Here is a 19,021-nt window from a genome sequence, read left to right as displayed (position 1 = left end):
ATAATTTGTAGCTGTCCTATTGTCTTTTTGGGAAGCCCAAAGAGAAGTGCGTTACAATAGTTGAGCCTGCTGGTGATAAAAGCATGCATTAGTTTCTCTGTGTTGTCGTGGGTGAGAAAAGGTCTGACCTTGGCAATGTTTTTCAGGTGATAAAAGGCAGTTTTTGTAACAGTCCTATGTGTTTCAAAGCTCAAATCACTATCAAAAGTACCACCCAAGGTCTTAGCCTGAGATTTAATGTTCTATTACAGTGACTTCAGTTGTGTTATCATGTAATTTGTGGTGCCTTAGGTCCTGTTATCCGAATTTCAGTTTAATCTTTGTTTAACTGGAAGGCGTTATGTGCCATTCATGTACTAATATCTGTGATACAGCTAGTAAGGGTATCAATAGGACTAAGATCAGCTGGCATGACGGAAAGATAGAACGGGTTATCATCTGCATAACAGTGGAAGCTGATGCCATGCTTGTAGCTGATGGCCCCTCGTGGGAGCATATGCAGGCTAAAAAGAATTGGGCCTAAAATCAAGCCTTGGGGCACACCACATGTAATATGAAATCTCTGTAAGGAGTGGTCACCCAAACAGACAAAGAAATCACGATGCATCATGTAGAACCAGAGAGACTGCACTTAGATCACAAAGCACCAGGGCCGAGAGTTTTTCCCCATGTAGGGTGACTCTGAGATCATTTACGACCGTGTCCAGGGCTTTCTCTGTGCTGTGCATGGCACGACAAACAGATTGGAATTTCTCAGATATGTTTTTTGCATTTTAAAAAGTCATTCAGTTGCATAAAAATAACACCTTCTCAAGTATTTTGCTGGGAAACGTCAAATTGGAGATTGGAAAATGCAGATGGGAAAGAGACAGTTTGTTGTTGTGGTTTATAATATTTGGCACTTAATCTGACAGACAGCTAAAAACATTTTTTTTTTATAAAGAAAGTAGGGAGAGGATCAAGAGCACATGTTGAGGACTTAAGCTTTCTCACAACTTTGCATAGGAGATCCTCTTCAGTCTTGATAAAACATGATGGTGATGCACGGTCAGTTAAAAAGCATTCATTTTTTATTTTAGAACAGGGCTGCCAAACTGTGTGCCATGGAGGGCTGAGAGTATGCAGGTTTTCATTCCAACCAAAGGTGATTTCACTGGCAGAGAGGAGGAACTAATCAGTGGACTCACTCATCTGGTGCAGTCTTTGGTTGGAATGAAAACCTGCATACTCTCGGCATGCAGAAGATCTGTCAATTCTGATATTTGCTTTCTTGTCTCTGAAGAACACGGCAAATTAATTACATTTTGGTGAGGATATTAACTCACTGTCAACAATGGAGGTGGGTTAATCAGCTGATCATTGGTTGAATGTGAAAATCTGGGTATAGACAGACAACAACACAAAGACACAAGTGATGGCAACAAAGGAGTACAACCAGGAATGTGTTACATTACCACAAGAAACAAGCAATTAACAACTAAATGACAACACACAAGGGCTCCTGATAATGCATTCTATACATTAAGACATGGACTTGACATACAAACATTAGACTGGTATTAAGGTTGCTGATCTCATGATCTTATAATCTCATAGTAATAATTGGCTAAACATTGCACTGATAATACTGCAAATCATGTGATCAAATGAAAGGGGATTACAGATTGATTTAAAGAAAGATTACACTGCTAATTATGTAGGCCATCCCTATGGCTATGCAAATAAGGTTGAAAATTGACGAAACGTTCCTTCAAGGGGGAGTTAGATAGATAGTTAGATAGATAAAATGATATTATTGTTATAACTATCACTGACAACATTGTCACCATTGTTCTCACTGCCATCCTCACTGCTATCATCATTGCCATCATCATAGAAAGGGAGAAATAAAATGTTGGGGGACAAGAAAAGGAAATTAGAAATAAAGGATATAAGACAGAATAAGATTAAGACAAATATAGAAAATGAAAAGAAATAATAATAATAACCAGGACACCCCACCACAACAGTAAAGGGCCACACAGCCTGAACCCAACACACAGGCCACCATGCGGAGAGTGTTTGCCCCCCCGGAGCTATACGCCACCAACCAGACCAAACTCTTGTACTGCATTTTATTTTCCCCTTCCAGAATCTTCAAGGGCTTCAGATCCTAACATAGCATTTGTCTCTTTTTTTTTTTTGTGTGTGTGTGTGTGTGCGTGTGTGTATGTGTCTCCCCTCTGGCCTCCAGGGCAGCTTTCTTTGTGTCACTGCTCACTGTGCCTGCTCACAGTGGCTTAAGGGTCAAGTAACTGTGACGGTGCCTGCCTTAGGTTGTACCCGAGTTTGCTGGAGGGATCTTACCTGTCATTGGTCAACCAGCCTTCCATACTTACCCTTTTGTTTTTTTAAATACAGCTTTACAAAGCATGTATACGTTTTTATAATTTGTTATCATTGATAGGTCATTCAACAATAGCAATGGCAATGATAATGAGGAAAAAAAGCTAAGAATTTGTGGGAATTTTTATGTTGTTGTCTAAACCACGCCCACTTCAGATGTAAACCCTGCCCACTTCCTGATTTATCTGAATACAAATACAAATAGTTTGGCTGGTTGACAAAATACAGATACAAAGACAAATAGCATCTCCGCACACCCCTACTCCCCACCAGGCATCCCGACCCCATGCACACAACCAGGGAAGCCAAAATGAGCCAAGCTAGGGCTGAGCACAACCTGCCACCCCCGCACCCATGGGACCCTCGTCAAGCAACACGCCCCCACACCCAACAGGTCACCACAGTGAAGCTAGGAGATGACAGAAGTAGAGTCCTATTAAAGTGTAATTATGCAGGTGGGATATTTGGATTGGTATGACAGTAACAACAAAATCCACAATAAAATGAGTGAGTGTGAGTGTGTGAGTACTTGTGCATGTGGTGGTGGGGCATTAGTTTTAGATTTAAATTCAGAGAGGTCATAAAGGAGGTCCAGATTCCCTGAAACTTTGAGGTTGTATTTTTAAGAGATGCAGCTATTTTCCCCATAGATAATATTTTGTGAGCAAGTTAAGCCATTGGTTGATACTTAATGAGTTTCTTTATTTCGAGCTGAGGAGGATGGTTTCCTCTGCGATAGAGCAATGAGTATGAGTTTAGGATATTGTAGCGGTGCATCAGTAGTTGAGAGACTGTAGTTTGCCAGGCTCTTTTAAGACAATGGCTCTGCAGTTATAGTTTTCCTCCACTTACATTCTACCCTGCAGCAAACTCTTAAGTTGTGCTGTCTCTTTATTTTTCATGCTTTATTTTTTATTGGTGACTTTTTTATTTTTGAACAAAAACGTTGTTAGTTCTCACTGTTAAAGGTGCTACGTGTAACATTTTTAAATATCAATATAGTGTCAAATTAGTTGTGATACTTGGTGTAATTACCATAAACAAACAAGACCATGGTCGAGACAATTGGTAGCTTCTATGTCACATCAGTGGTATTGTTTTGTGCTAGTGTTTCTCAAAATTAAGGTCACGTTTCCCCTGTTGCGTTCTGTAGACGATGTTGCTAGTTGTCCCCTTCTCCACCTCCCTGCCGTCGCTCTGTGTGTTTGTTTTCTCTTTGGCTTTTTTCAAGAGGATAAACATGTTGAAAGGGATTTTTCCATCGACCTTTCACTCCTTCCACCATCTGCCGTTGCCAGAAACTCTGAAAGCTTTAGCTCTGTTTGCTCTGGAAGAACAGCGCCCTCTTCCTGTTTTGTCCGATAAAGCAATCCAGCAGATTTCCCTCCAAATCGACCCAGTGGCTCACAATGTAAATTTCAGTGTAGAGGCCGGTAGAGGCTGCCAATCTTCTCGATGATGGTCTTGTTTGTTTACGGTAATAATACTAATCTCTCAAAATGAATGTGGTATTGTTTTATTGATGTTAAGCATAGCACCTTTAATAGTTGAATCAACTATAAAAGAAGAACTTGGCTGCTTTTACCTTTTCTTCAGTTCATTTTGTGACTGGTGGCTGTTCTAAAAAAAACATGTTAAAAGTGGAAAAATATACATTGAGCGGTAAATCTAGTAAATGCGTACATGTGCCGGTTAATGTGGGTGGAAAACACTAGTCACACTCTCTCACAGTCCTGTCACTATGCTTTATTGTGGGTACGGCGTACCATGTGGCCAAATTACCTCTTTGGATTAGCTTCTGTGGTAAATTGAGATTTGGAGTGAGTGATTTGTATGATATGGAGTATGGAGAATCTGAGGCTATTTTTTTTCCACCAAACTGGTATGCATTGGCCCATGTGCCTCTTTACTTTTGGTATGTAGTTAATTCGTGTTGATATTCCACATAGGGATATTTAACGTAAATGTAGTTGGGCCAGGAATTTGATGCCCGATTGATTTTATATTTCAGTCCAATAGTATTGGTACCATGCTTGGCTGAAATATATTTTCTTGACATTTCAGCCAGGACATTTAGGCCAGGCTAATACAGGCCTTGCTTAAAAAGAGCTTAGGAGTCAGGTATCACTTATCAGAAAATAAACATTAAAAGGGCCTTTACCTGAGAAAACACCACTGTTGCCTGTGTTCTTTCAGGATGAGCAGGGTGCTTAGGTGGTGGGTGGCCAACATATTTGGTTGCATCTGATTAGGCGGTGTGTGTCTGATTCAGCTGAGCCGGTAATCACCAACCCACTCTGAGTCTACAGCCGCATCTGTATCTGTTGAAGGAAAGGTGATTTTCTAGAGCGGAATATTGGACTAGAAAAGAAAACTCTATAGAAACTTGCATCACCAATCTCCTAGCAACTACGTCCGATGCCATCATGGAGGTTCAGTGGAGAACTGGCTGTGCGCAAATAATGTCTAAACATGTAACAACTGGACAAGATAAAGAGATACCTGAAAACCCATCCACTGAGGCGTGGGTGTAGGTCAATTCAGTAACGTTACAAGTAAAAGTGAATTGTCTGATCAGGCAGATATTATTAAACTGGGCAAATGACCTGCAGCCCCAGGTTCACCTGTTGATTAATTTGAACAAATTTAATTTATCAGTTTCTTGCTGTTCAGTGCAATTTTACTTAAGCTTGGCCTAGTCTTTTTCTATTGTCCTTTTCCTATTGTGGTTGTGAGCTGTGCAATGTTTACATACTGGCTTAAACAATAAATAGAGCAGCATCTGGATGGGCGGGGGGCGCATAACTTATTGATTCCTCATATTCTCGCCGTCACTATTGTGGCAGCGGGGCAGAGATTACCCTTGATGCATTGTGGGAAGGCTGCCTGTGTTACTGTGTTACTGGTTAGTTTTTCCCTAGTAGTGAAGTTTCCTGTTATTTAGTGTTTCTCTTTACCTACTGTGCCTTGTCTTTGTGATGTGATGTTGTAGTGTCACACCGTCTGTAACAATGTGGCATGTGGAGATCACCCCTGTGTAAGGGTCTCATTAAATACTTCAAGCTTATGCACGTTGCTATGCCTTCTGCTAAGACAATATTAAAAGGCGAGTATCAGAGCCAATAGTCGACAGAGGAAAGTCACGTGGCAGATTCTTCCAGTGTTGATGGATTTGACAGCTGTTGTTACAGTGTTGTAATGATTCAACAGCTGTGAAGATAGGCCTATTGTTATTTGAGCTTTACATACTGTTGAGCAATACTTGATATTATTAACATACCTGTTTGATGTACCGTTGTATTGTTGCTAATGGTGCATGTGTGTGGTGGAGCATATATGGGCATGACTACACGACGTTTAAAATCAGATGCTATCCTAGTACTGTACACTCAAGTGATGATTCAGTATAATATTGCCAGCAGACTGTTCAAATTGCAGTATACCCAAACATATCACATCCCTGCTGAGCAAAACAGTCTAGACCGGCCAAACTGGTTGTGCTGGTAGCCAGCTCATGCTGGTCATGCTGGCCATGAATGCTGGTTTAGCAGGTGACCAGCTTAGTATATATGTTGGGCACTTTTGTGCTGTCTCAGCTGGTGTACCAGCATCAGTGTTCTCATTTAATAACCAGCATCAGACCATCCTCTGCCCAGACCAGTAGTACCCATCAAAAACCACTTCGGACCATCAATCCATCTAGGCTGTGTTTTTCAACAGAACTGGGATGACCAGGCCAAGTTATAAAACAACACAGATGAAAATCAAAATTAGCCTACTTTTATCCAATAATATGATTTTAATTTGTACAGCTATAAATTATTCATAATTCTATAAGCCTTAGTTATTTTTGGCTTCATTAGTTTTTTATCCACACTTAACGCATTTGGCATGTCATTGCTATCATTTCCTGATGAAATAATTTTTCCTCTTTTGCATAATGTTATTACACATTTTCCCCCTACTTTATTGATTTACCGTCAAAACAAATCATCTGGCTACTCACCACCGCTACAGATAAACCCTTTTACTTTTTAACCGTGCTGCTTATCACTTACCATGCTGTGGTCGCTGTAAATACAGCACAAAGAGGAATCCACCCATCAGCAGAGGTCACTGCTACAGACATGCATGAATTTTAAATTGGTCTCATAAGTAAACAAATATACATAGAATAATATATACATTATCGAGGCTTCCCCAGAACCTTGTGAGGAATTTCTGACTTTGGGAAACTGAGAACTTCAGACACCCAATTTCCCCCAGTAGCTGTGATCTATCGGTCACACCAGTATGCCCTTCCTCTATCAGCAGCTTTGAGCCCATTTCCCTTACCACTGTAATACAGTACATACCATTAATTATATGAAATCATCATCTTGCCCTTTGGACATTATTCCCATTAAATCCCTCAAAGAAGTCCTTGGGCCCACATATTTTACATATTATAAATACTTCACTGTCTTCTGGCTCCGTTCCCCCCTTCTTTAAACATTCCATGGTCCAGCCTCTTTGGTCCAGAAACCAAATCTCAATCTCCTTGATCTCAGTAATTAGGCCTGTTTCCAAACTGCCCTTCTTGTCCAAGGTCCTTGAGAAAAGATTATTTCTTTATTGCTACTGTCATTTGAATGAATGCCAACAACATCTTTGAAAAGTTTCAGTCGGGTTTCAGATTTCACCACAGTACTGAGGCTGCTCTACTGTACTAATGACCTTCTCATTGCTGCTGACAGAGGTAACTGTTCTGTCTTCATTTTGTTAGACCTTAGCGCTGCGTTTGGCACTGCTTACCACAGCAGTTTGATCAGTCAGTTGGAGAATTGGGTTGGGCTCTTTAATACTGTTTTGAATAATCATCTTTCCAATTGAAAAGTTGCTGTTGTTTAGTGCCTTTAAGCCTAGGTGCCGCATTGGCCCTTTTTTTCTCCTCCTCTCTCTCTCTCCGTTCCTCCTCTGCCCCGGCGCATCTCAATTGTGGCGTTCCCCAAGGGTCAATCCTAGGCCCCTTGAGGTTCCCCATTTAAATGCTCCCTCTTGGTGACATCAATCTTAAATATAATCCCTTTTCATTATCATTTCATTACACAACTTCATGTACCTCTAAACCCAGGCAACTCGAGTAGCCTAAATAGCCTAAAGTTAACCTAAATAGTAGATAATAGTTTGCTTACTAACTTGCTAGCAGGCTATTTTAGCAAAGTAAACAATGTTAATGTTAACATGCAACTTCTAGACACTAGTAACACCAGCTGCTATTACGTACATTAGCGAGTGTGCTTGTGAGATACTTAATCTAGTTAGCTAGCTATCAAGCTGACATTTTCTGAACCCGAATCAGTCAGATTTATCAGTGGCACTGTACAATACAATACAATACAATACAACTTTATTCATCTACAAAGGGCAATTTGATTTTGGGCGTAAAAACACAACATAACACAGACACAGACAATTCCCATAAAAAAAAAATAAAAAAAACTGCACAGAAATTAACCATGTCTATTGAATTCTGTTGAGATGGAAAAGAAAGTTTAGAAATGCAATGAGCTGTTCACAGCCACGGTTGCCCACGAGCTGAGGATCTCAGTATGGCCGCCTACTGCAATGTCCAACATCATATTTACAGCTGCTTATATAGCTACAATATGGTAATAATTATGTATGATTACTACTCATTGTCCAAACATTTGAATTAGGTCTCTAATACTGGGTTGCATCCTCTTTCACTCCCAATACATGCTCAGTTTGACAGGGCATGGGCCAATATCAGACAACAAAAACCAACATAGGTCTTTTTGTGTCATATTGGCCAGTGATGGATCCACATAGCACCTATATATGGACTTAGCCCAAACAGCCTCAAGATATTGCTGTCATGGATTTTTTTTATTTACTTGCTTGAGTTTAAATATGAACAATGTAAAACCTTGAAAGAAATCTTCAATGTTGGTGAAAAGCTAATGCCTTTCTCCTTGGGGACATAAAAACAGATACAGCATGTGTAAAGAAAAGTCACTCAAAAACTCATCTTTTTCTCAGAAATTAGTCAAGTTATTAATTAGTCAAGACTGACCTGGCTGTCCTGCTTCCTTCCCCAAAATGCCAAGCCTGCTGGTGGGTGGTACTGGTGGTGTGAATGATTTCAAGCAAAAATAAATATGACATTTCAAATTGTAAATCATTTTTGGACAAGATTTATTTTGCTGACCTCACACAGGAAAAGGGGTGCTCCTCGAAGCCTCATGTTCTGTTCTGTTTTCAAAGTTAATTTTATCAATGCTACTTAATGTCTGGCTACATATTTGAGGACACGCCACTGTCTAGTAGGCTAGCAGCAGCTGTAGACCTTTTATGATGCCAATCTCAGAACAACTCCGAACAAGAACAGAGTTTCTTCCAAAACAAGATACGCACCTTTCAACACCCACGCTCACAAAATGATCGATGTGACAAATAAAAACTCATTAAATAGCAGTTTGGCAAAGTAAGAACACTTTTACAGCATAGATCTCCTCTACTTTAGAGATAGTAAATGATAACTTTAATCGATTTTTTTTTTTTTTTTTTTCTACATGGATTAATAGCGTTTTGGAAATTACCTGACTCTTTTCAAAATGGCTTGTAAAAACAGTGGGATATGTGGATCTAGGGTGGTCACTGCAGCTGCTGTCACTGAAATATAATAAAACTGCGATGCCAGAAATGAGACGGAAACTCTGAGGGACAGAAACAACATTTTAAAACCACAATGATCGTCTGGACATGAGGGGAAAGCAGGCTGGCAACCACTGGGTGGCATATAGAACCTGGATATGGTGCTCAATTGAGAGAGAGATGGTGATGACTTCTCAGCTTTGACCCCCTGCATGACCTCTTCACCTCTGCAGGTCAACAAGACAGAAGACAAGTCCCTGGAAGAGCGGGGACGCATCATGATCTCCCTCAAATACAACTCCCTGAAGTCCTGCCTGGTGGTGGGCATCGTACGCTGCGCTCACCTCGCCGCCATGGACGCCAACGGCTTCTCCGACCCCTACGTCAAAACGTGAGTGCGCAAACAACACAAATGCACACAAGCACAGCAATTGTGTTACATCATCAGCCATAAAAGCAGCTGTACTCTGCAGTGATAGAAGTTCTCTGTGTCATTTTTTTTTTCTCAGGGCTAGAAAGTAATAAGAATCCGGGGTGTATTTACTAGGCTCTGTAGTGAATGACTTACATAGGTTCAGATATAAGATAAGATAACATGAAACTTTATTGATCCCTGTGGGGGAATTGGGTTGTCACAACAGAAAATAGTAATAGGATACAGCAGGGGGGGAAAAAAATCAATATAAACAATTGTGAGATTCCATACATATGCAGCCGATAGTTCCAACACATGTAAAATCTGATGCGTTTATCAATCAATCATGATCTCTCCTTCTGTCATTGTCAATTCCACTTTAGTCTGGCTCCACTTTGGCTCCACTATCAGGCTTTTACTAGGCTCGCCTCTCATGAAGGCAACAGCAACGGGACAAACGTTGGCAAAACCGTTAATTTGTTATCTCGAGATAACAGAGAAAATGAAGTTGTGGCTCAGAGATAACTGGAGTAAAAACACCTGAGCAGCCACGGCCGCGCACAGAGCTGGTAAAGCCACAGACAGCACGTTTTCCAACTGAAACCAAACTTCATTGACTGCCAACTGTGTGTTTAACCATCGACTTACTTCAAGAAGAGCATCGTCTCAATAAAGAGCTCGAGCTTGGAAGTGTGACAGTTGGAGAAAACCATTTTTCATTATCTCGTGTTAAATCCCGATCACGAGAAAGCCAAATTTGATATCTCAAGTTAACACGTGTTGCACTTCCCCTGTCGATTGATTGCTCCGTTACCTCTGGACAAACATTTCTCCTTAACACACCGGAGGCTAGTCATGATTACGCCGTTTTAAGTGGACAACAGCAAGGGATTAATCAAACTCAACCAACTGTAGAAGTGCCGAAACGGATTAGCCGGCAGCGGTAATATTTTAGCAGTTAAAAAAAAAAAAAGGTAGACCGACTCCCCGTGATTATCAGCCAGCGTGAAAGACGCGCAGCACGAGAGGCCGTCCGCGGGGGCTGCAATTTGAAGGAGAGTCCTATTTATCACACCTGAACATTTCCCAAGTCTTTCATCTGGCTGAGCAATGAAAGTGCAATTAATTTCCGACTCCGCCGAGCGCACCCCGGGAACAAAAGGAGCGCCACAATTTTTTTTTTCCCCAACAGTTTTGGAGGCTGAGAGAGAGAGGAAAAAAAAAAAAAAAAAAAACCTCCCCGAAGCCTGAAGGACGCGCAGACAGATAATAGATTTACCGACTGGCTCGTGTGAGAGAGGGGAAATAAAGGGAATGTATGCTCTGTCAGAGAGATGGGGGGGGGGGGGGGCGTGATTTCTCTCCTCCCTTTTCCAGCCGCCGCGCAGTCTGTCTGATGCGTCGAGTCACGGCTGTCTGCGCTCAGAGGTCTGGCGGACAATGCCGCGGGTTTTGCTCTATTGTACCGACAACACCGGGCTTTTTTTTTTTACTCGTACAGCGTACCGCATTCTTAAAAAAAAAAAAAAAAACGCACATATGCACATATATACACCCACCGGTTGACAGGCCAGCGGAGTACATCCGTCACAGTAAATGTCCTCTTTGATGGGACTTTTGTTTTCCCGTCACAGATGTTAGACCGGGAAGAGCGTTTCGTTACCACGTTTAGAGGTAAAGAAATACTGTAAATGCTGCTGAGACATTGCATATAGACTGTAATAGTGGTAATACTGCAAAATGTGAAATAGACCACTGTATTGGCCAATAGTGTCTTCTGCATCCCTGACTGTCCCTCTTAGCTTGTTTTGCCCAAGGGTCAGTAGTCCCATTACATGCCAACAATTAGGTTCCCTTCAATATCCTCATCAACAACAATCTGAGTCCCCCCGAGGTAACATTGTGAAAAATAACCCACTTAGTCCCCTTTTAGTCTCCACGTTACCTTGGGAAATTGGAGTCTGTGTGGCTCCAATGAGCATGCAGAAGGGGAAAAAAAAAAAAAAAGTCTGCTACTGTAATTGCTCACTAGATTGGAGTATACCTCACCAAAATTAGGGTTATTGCCTACAACTGTTATGAATTTCTTTGCCAAATGAATAGCGGAACTTCACAACCGCCAACACGCAGGATCGGATATAAGCGCGGTTTGCCTTTCGCATCCTTTATGAAGGCATTGTAATAAACAGAGGTCCAGCCGTCACACACAACACACACACTATACATTCATACACACACACACACGACTGTCCCCAGAGCAACAGCAGCGCTAACAATTCCAATCTATTTTCACCACTGACTCATGCATTGCCGTCAATGCAAAATGAAAATGATACAAACCTACACTGTTAACTCACATCCTAACATTTTATCAAATGAAACGGTACATTATTAGTGTATTATAGGGAGTGCCAGACACAGTTTGTCTTCCTTCCTGCCTCATGCCAACACCTCATCAAGTCAAAATCAAATCAAATGTTATATATACTGTATATATATAGAGCATATCCCCCAAAGTGCTTTGCAAACATGGTTACAAATAGTTCAGGGTCATGAAAAATAAGTCACATTTAGAAAGTATAATATATTAAAAAGTATGGTGTGAAAAAAGAAAACGACCTCACCTCACCTCATATTAGGCTGGCCGCAGATCTGTGAAGCGGCAGTCGACAAGACTTGAGACTGAGGTTTTAGAGAAAGTACACAGAGCTGCACTGTTGTAACACAGTTTATGTCTTGAGAGCAAGATCTACACAGCACGGTGCAACAATCACCACCCTCAATCATCTGTAATTTCATCAAAAAGTCACTGATTTCGCTCATAAACTCTGCGTTTACCAGGCATTAGCCTCAACAGAGAAGAAATTACATATATTGCGAAGTGAAAAATCAATTTAAGTGCAGGTACGGTCTGGTGAGGTTGGAAAATATAAAGTCAGCCACAGTGTCAGAGGAAGCCTTCGGTGCCAGTCACGCTGAGCACAAACTCACCTTAAATTGTGGGTCTCTTAACACACCAAGAATTAAACTCTAGTTAAATTATGTTCTTGATGCCATTAAGTGTTAGATAATACTGTTTATGATGTTAGTTATGGAAGACTTAATGACTGAAGTTCCCATCTCTGTGGATGGAGAGTAGGGCAGTGCCACAGCACCCTCTGGGGGATAAAACAATACCATATCTAAAATATGGATATCTGATAATAATTGAGATAATAATAATTTATGAAGTGATCCAGAGGTCACTTATAAGATTAAAAATGTAATATGTCATTGAAGACAAAATGATTGTGGTCCTTGTTCACGCTTATCATCATTAGATTATTACTAGGCATATAATGAATCAAACTATGAGGATGCTTTATCTTTTTTTATGTGTTGGTGTATGTATTTTCATTGCTAGCAGAGGTCAGAACTTTTCAGTACCTTTTCTACCTGTGGTGTGCTTGCTTACAGGTACCTGAAGCCCGATGAGAACAAAAAGTCAAAGCACAAGACTGCTGTGAAAAAGAAGACGCTCAACCCCGAGTTCAACGAGGTAGAAACCCACGGCTCTCATGTTAAAACCTCTTTTCTCTTCACCTGAGCTGAGTGTTTACCTGGTCCTTTTATGTGCTGAGCAACTCTCATAACCCTAGGACCCACAAAGCCCATTCAAAGTAGGTGTGGTTGTCAAAAGCAGACTATTTCTCTTAATTCATGACAGCCTGCCTTTTTTGAAGCAGTAGACCTCGAGACATCATAAACATAGAAAACCTGTGTAAGTATAGCACGAAAAATGAATGCTGAGATGCCGAGTTTTGCCGAATCGGGAGAAATATTTTTCTGATATCAGTTCAAACCAGTTTCCAAAGCTGCTTCAATATGAATTTTTACCCTGCCATAATATCATACTGTGAAAATTCTGCGCTCCTGTAGCAAATCGCCACCGTCAAATACTTGGCGAGATATTTCCTTTGAAATTTCAAGGCTATTCACATAAATTATGGATAAAAATGTTAATGGAGCCAGATTACATTTGGCTTAAAGGGGCATTAAATCATCTATGACTTTTCTTGACGGAGGAATTGCAACACACAGCAGGTGGTCTCTAATTAATTTAAACAATAAAGTCACATTTTCACATTAAGAGTGGAGCAAGCTAGCTCACTAGAGCAGAGGTCCAACAGAAATGTAGAGTGAAGGTAATATAATATGCTAAATACTGGAATAGTAATACTGTTTTGTCTTTTGCTTTTTCTGGCTTGAGAACGAGGCTGTTTAACTTTGGCAGCTGAAATGTGTTGCGATGCCAGTCACTCACTTGTAGCACCACAGTTGAAAATGCCAGTAGGTGAGGTGGTGAGTCGTTGGTATTGATCAACAACCCTATCATCCCGCACAGATATATTATGCTCATTTTCTGATATGGGATGGTAAAAATCCTACGTATTGCACCTTTAAGCCAATCTTAATACGACTGCCTTGCTATGGCAGAAACCGGTCTGGCAATCAGGCTATACTTTCTTTCCAAAGCAAGCTAGAGCAGCTCAGGCCCACAGCCCAGCACCTCTTTTGTAACCCAAATTATAGAGTGGAAATTCTGTTGCCATCAGAAATGCATTTCAAAACTCCCCGAGGACCCGCGTTTTAAAAGGATGCCAAAAAAAAACGTTCCGCAGCCTGAACGGGGGCCCCTCGGTGCCGCGTGGTGCAGAGGGCCCCGGTTCACAAGTATCCACCTGCATCAGAGTGGACGGCCCCGGCCAAACACACGCAGGCCAGCCACTTGACATTTCCTTTGACATTTTTCTGCCCATATTCATCCATCACCTCTTGGCCTTTCAGTCAGAGACGAGCAGCGGGGTCTTCCTCCATATTAGGAAGGCAGTGGTTTCATTAAAGTAGCCCGGTCACCCTGATTGAACCGCAGATTGATTTCAGAGTAAATACTCTCGCTTCGTGCGCTGGAAACTGATATCAGAGAAAAATGCTTGTTTCACTTGGTGGATAGTGGATTTCACTGATTGCACTGGCAACCTGTTTCAGCGGTGTATATTTGACATTTTATTTTCTAATCAAGATACTTGTGAGACTAATCAAATGTCCTGAATTAATGCAGGGGAGTGCAGTTAGAGACTGACTGTACGTCTGACCTCTATTTCAACTGAAAGTACAGTGAATTAGAATATCTTATCATTTGAATTAATCCCAGACAGTGACAGAATGCGCTGTCTGCACCAAGAATTAGAACACCAACATTAACACTTGCATGTTATTTCAGACACAAACAAAACATGTCAAAAATCAAGGCACCCAAATGATATGAATCAAATTCAGTATAAAATTTCACCGTATTACATTTGGGTTTATGATGATGATGACGCAAACACGACACCATGCAAAAGTGCTCTTTGGTATGGAGTTAGTGAGGCATAAAAAAAAGAATTACTTCCAAGGTGTTGAGCCTTTAATCCATAGGAATGAACACTTATTTAACAGGTTAAAGAGCTTAAAACCCACACTGTGGCTTTAGCCTTTGTGGAGATTGAAATGTGCTAAACAGGGCTACGCTCTCGGAGGTAAACAATGTGGCAACGGCTTACAAAGAGGTGATATACAGAGGTACATGGTCACACCCTTCTATTGACTTTATTATATAAGAGGGACCTTATTGGATCTCTGCTCTTTTCTGTCTTTTACTCCTGCCGTGCTTTCTGCAGGAGTTCTCTTATGACATCAAATATGCAGACCTCACCAAAAAGACCCTGGAGGTGACCGTGTGGGACTACGACATCGGCAAGTCCAACGATTTCATAGGTGAGCACAGGTGCACCACGCCAGCTCCGGTTCTCGTCAGAGGCGGAGAGCGGCGAGGGTCGAGCCGAACGGCTTGACTGATATTCGTCTGCATCAGCAACACCGTCCCCCCCCCCCCCCCCCCCTTTCCAGCTGAGCCCACCATCTGTCTAGCACTTCCTAAGGCTGGAGGCTGGGAAACAAACAAACAAACCATGAGCTATGCTGGGAACCAGTTGCCTTGTGTCAATTTGTGCGTGTTGCACCAGGGCGAAAAGGCTCAAACCCATCCTCGAATGCACCGTCTCTGGAGCGGGGAGTTAAACTGTACAACAATAACAGTAGCTGTGTTTCTGTCCAACTGTGGGCCAAATTTGATCCAAAATTTTTGCAGAGAAATAAAATGCAAGTTAATTGCGTTCCCATCAGCGAATCCTGTACCTCCTCCATCACTATGTATCGAAAAACTTCTTTGACCCTTCAGTTTTTCTAATTTGATACATCATAAAACACAGATGTGGAGATGGGAGCCCAGCGTGTCTGATATTCTCCTTGTGCCTTCTCACAGGTGGCGTTTCCCTGGGCATCAATGCAAACGGAGAGAGGCTCAAACACTGGTTTGACTGCCTCAAAAACAAGGACAAGAAAATCGAGCGTTGGCACACACTGACCAATGAATTGCCTGGTTCCGCGTTCAACGACTAAAGACCCGCATCCTGTTGCCCGCTCTGTTGGCCCTCTTCCTGGCTGCGGCAGACAGGAGTCCTGCCTTCAGTATGCTACTTCTCCCAGCTCTCCGGATCTGGATTCTCCCCAGGTCGACCGCAAGCCTTTGCGGCGACCTGCGACCCCTCCCTGGTAACATCTCCTCTCTCGATAGGGCTTGTTCAAATCAGAAAAAATGAAAAACCTTATGTTTGTGTTCCACAGCAGCATCACATATACAGTAGGGGTTGCATGGCCGCTGATTTTTATAAGTCGACAAATCGTTCAATCATCAAAATGAGTCGTGGGGTTTTTCAACTGGTTACATGATTTCCCGCGGCAGACCACCATAGATAGAAGGAACACACAGCACGTGCTTCCTATCCATTCAGATCATTTAGAGCAGCTACCTCATTTGGATCAGAGTCTTTTAGGCATTTAATTTACTACTGGTGATAATCATCTTCGCCAGTTTCCCATCTGTCACACAGATTTGGAGAACCCAGTGCTGCTAAATCACCTGCGACAGCCCCTAAAACAACACGTTCAGCACAAATACACCCTTCCTACTGTCAGTTTGGTGGCTGTGAAATAGAACAAATGTCCTACAACAGATGTAGCAAAGTTTCACAGTGTGGAAGTATGCAGAGATTAATAGCGGAGCTATTTCTCAGTGAACTTCCCAAATTCAGTTCACTTGACACTATAATTACAGCGTTGTAGAAGATAGCTGAATAAACAAATGAGCTGAAAAATATATTTTTCAATAACTAAAGATGTTGCACAGATGTTGTGTAAAACAAGTCGGGTAGCGCAAGTCCTGCTGTCACTCACCCCTTATGCCAAAATAGGAGCAGTGGCTCTCAAACAAAGGGTGCGTTCATAGCAAGCACGCTTGGAGCGCCTCTGAAGCGTTTACTCCTTCTGGTTCGTTAGCAGTGTAATCGAACCAATCACAGGAAACAAACCCAAAACGCAAGGTTTTATGGGTATAAGGAGATGGATGTTGACATATGATAGCCTGCAATTCGTCATGCTTGGAAAGCCTGACATAACAAAATGAAGTGAGGGCAAACTGCAGTCTTGACTGATGCTCATTTTCAGCTATTTCTTCATGTGTTCTCAACCACATCTCTAACCTGGCAGGATGACAGGTCACCAAAATTCTGTCCAATAAACAAGCTACTTATGAGTCCATGTGACTTTTGTTTACAAGCCCTGGTTCACTTGTAATTCAGTGTGAACCTAAACGAACCAAATACAAAAATTGCAACAAAGTAAACTTTTCCACTCTGGTTCGGACCACAATCAAGAGTACCTAAGTGTTAAAGGCTTTACACACACAGATTCCCTGTGAGTCTTATTCCTGTGTAGACAGCTAATCAACATGAAACACAACACTAGGTACCACCTAGTTGAATTAGTGGCTGACTTTGTACTGCAACCCCTAATCTATAGTGTGCGCAACCTACTGAACACAAGGTTTACACTGCAGAAAATGAGTTTCTACAAAACTCGCTGACAGCATTTTCAACTGTAACGTGGAGAAAACTGTACCCACTGTTATGCCGAAAAAGGGCAGAATTTTCAAAACGGAAAGTTTACGTCAAACACTGCTTAAAAAAAAAAAAAAAAAAAAAAAAAGCATGTATTGTTTACAACAGCCTATCCTTGCTGAAGTTCGAGTTTGCTGCTGAAAGGGCAAACACGCCCTTGCTAAAGTCATTGCGATTGTTCAGCCGTGCAATGCAAGCTTTGCTAAGACGGGCCGGGGCGAGACGGGAGGAAGAATTTTTAATATACTAGCTATGTATGTATATTGTTACAATGTTGTTGCATAACGTTGAGGTTTTTTTTTTTTAATGTAAACAACTCCACTGTAAATGTATGGAACAGAATGTACATGTTTAACCCCTTCTATTCCACAGTGAATCCTCTGAGAATGTGCACCTTAGTGCTCTGTGTTGTTGATATTGTTCATACGTCGAATCTCAAGGTCTGTGTTTGGGCACACACACCTGGGAGTAGAGATGGTTGAACTCACAGCCCAACTAACCTGTGGCTATATCACTGAGATCATATATTCTATCAAAACTATATTTTTACTTTGCCTCCTACTAGCCTGTTATATTATTTATGTTTAGGTTTTGTTTTGTTTTTTTTACATTATTTATGTTAAGGTTTAAAAGTACCCTCCAAAACCTGTATTGTCCGGGAAGTTTACCACGAATGTAACGTCAAAACGGTTCCCATGGCTCCCGCCGTGTCCTCACGGATCAGTGGGCTGGGCTGCACGGCATGCGTTTGTGATTTTATAAGTTCGATTCCCACATCGCGACCTATGCTGCATGCCCCCCCCCCCCTCTTCCACTCCCACTCCCAGCCTGTCCTGTGAATTTCCTCCATGTACTGCCTGGTTATACAGAAACGCCATACAAATAGTCTTTACGTATTCTTCAGGATTGCTGTCGGGCTTGCGTTTCAACTAACAGCTTATTGGAAGTAGGTTGATATTGACTTTATGCTGTCGTTACCTCATGTCACTGCAAGTGATAGGTCAAGCAAGTTTGATTCTAGGAGCATGCTGATGCTGTCAATGTGGCTGACAGTTTACTAATTTCAGCTAAAATACTAACTGCTAGTGGACAGTGACTAACAACCCTTGTAGACCCTAAACCATCATCATTTTATTTGTTTTATAATATATTTAGCCTATTTAACCGATAGTTTTATTATTAACATAGTGTTTTTCCAGTTATTATTCTTTGTTAAATTCCATTCGTTTTGAAGAGATTTTCATTTTACTGCCATCAGACCCTCAAAGCTGGTTTAACGCTTCACATCAGTTCCCACCAGCTCACTCAAAAGGGGGAAAACACCACATCCATTTTTCCTTCAGTCTTACAGTCTCTTCACCGGCATCGATTTGTGAGGCACAAACTGGCTATGAAACCTCGTCGGCATTTCAGTATCCTACATGAGATTACAGTGATCCCTCTTTCTTCGATGAGTATACAATTAATACAACCGATATGTGATATTTTGTAATCTGTCTGCCTTTGTACGCAAGCTCAATATTAT

The 19,021-nt window shown here is 41.5% G+C and overlaps 1 protein-coding gene across 1 annotated transcript in view; it reads left to right on the top strand.

Annotated features, from left to right (window-relative positions):
• Positions 1–15,940, top strand: part of doc2b (double C2-like domains, beta) — a 103,725-nt gene extending 87,785 nt beyond the window's left edge. The window contains exons 6-9 of the mRNA XM_071513488.1: positions 9,276–9,433; positions 12,914–12,995; positions 15,160–15,256; positions 15,804–15,940. Coding sequence (XP_071369589.1) covers positions 9,276–9,433; positions 12,914–12,995; positions 15,160–15,256; positions 15,804–15,940 — 474 coding nt within the window. The remainder of the gene's footprint in view (positions 1–9,275; positions 9,434–12,913; positions 12,996–15,159; positions 15,257–15,803) is intronic.
• Positions 15,941–19,021: the final 3,081 nt, after the last annotated feature.

Source organism: Centroberyx affinis, unplaced genomic scaffold (assembly GCF_046629955.1).
Source record: "Centroberyx affinis isolate AG114_WGS23_722 - 3 ecotype Tasmania unplaced genomic scaffold, CSIRO-AGI_Caff_v1 ptg007210l_1, whole genome shotgun sequence".
NCBI lineage: Eukaryota > Metazoa > Chordata > Actinopteri > Beryciformes > Berycidae > Centroberyx > Centroberyx affinis.
The sequence above is the reverse complement of the archived record's forward strand: the minus strand, read 5'-3'. Positions and strand labels throughout refer to the sequence as shown.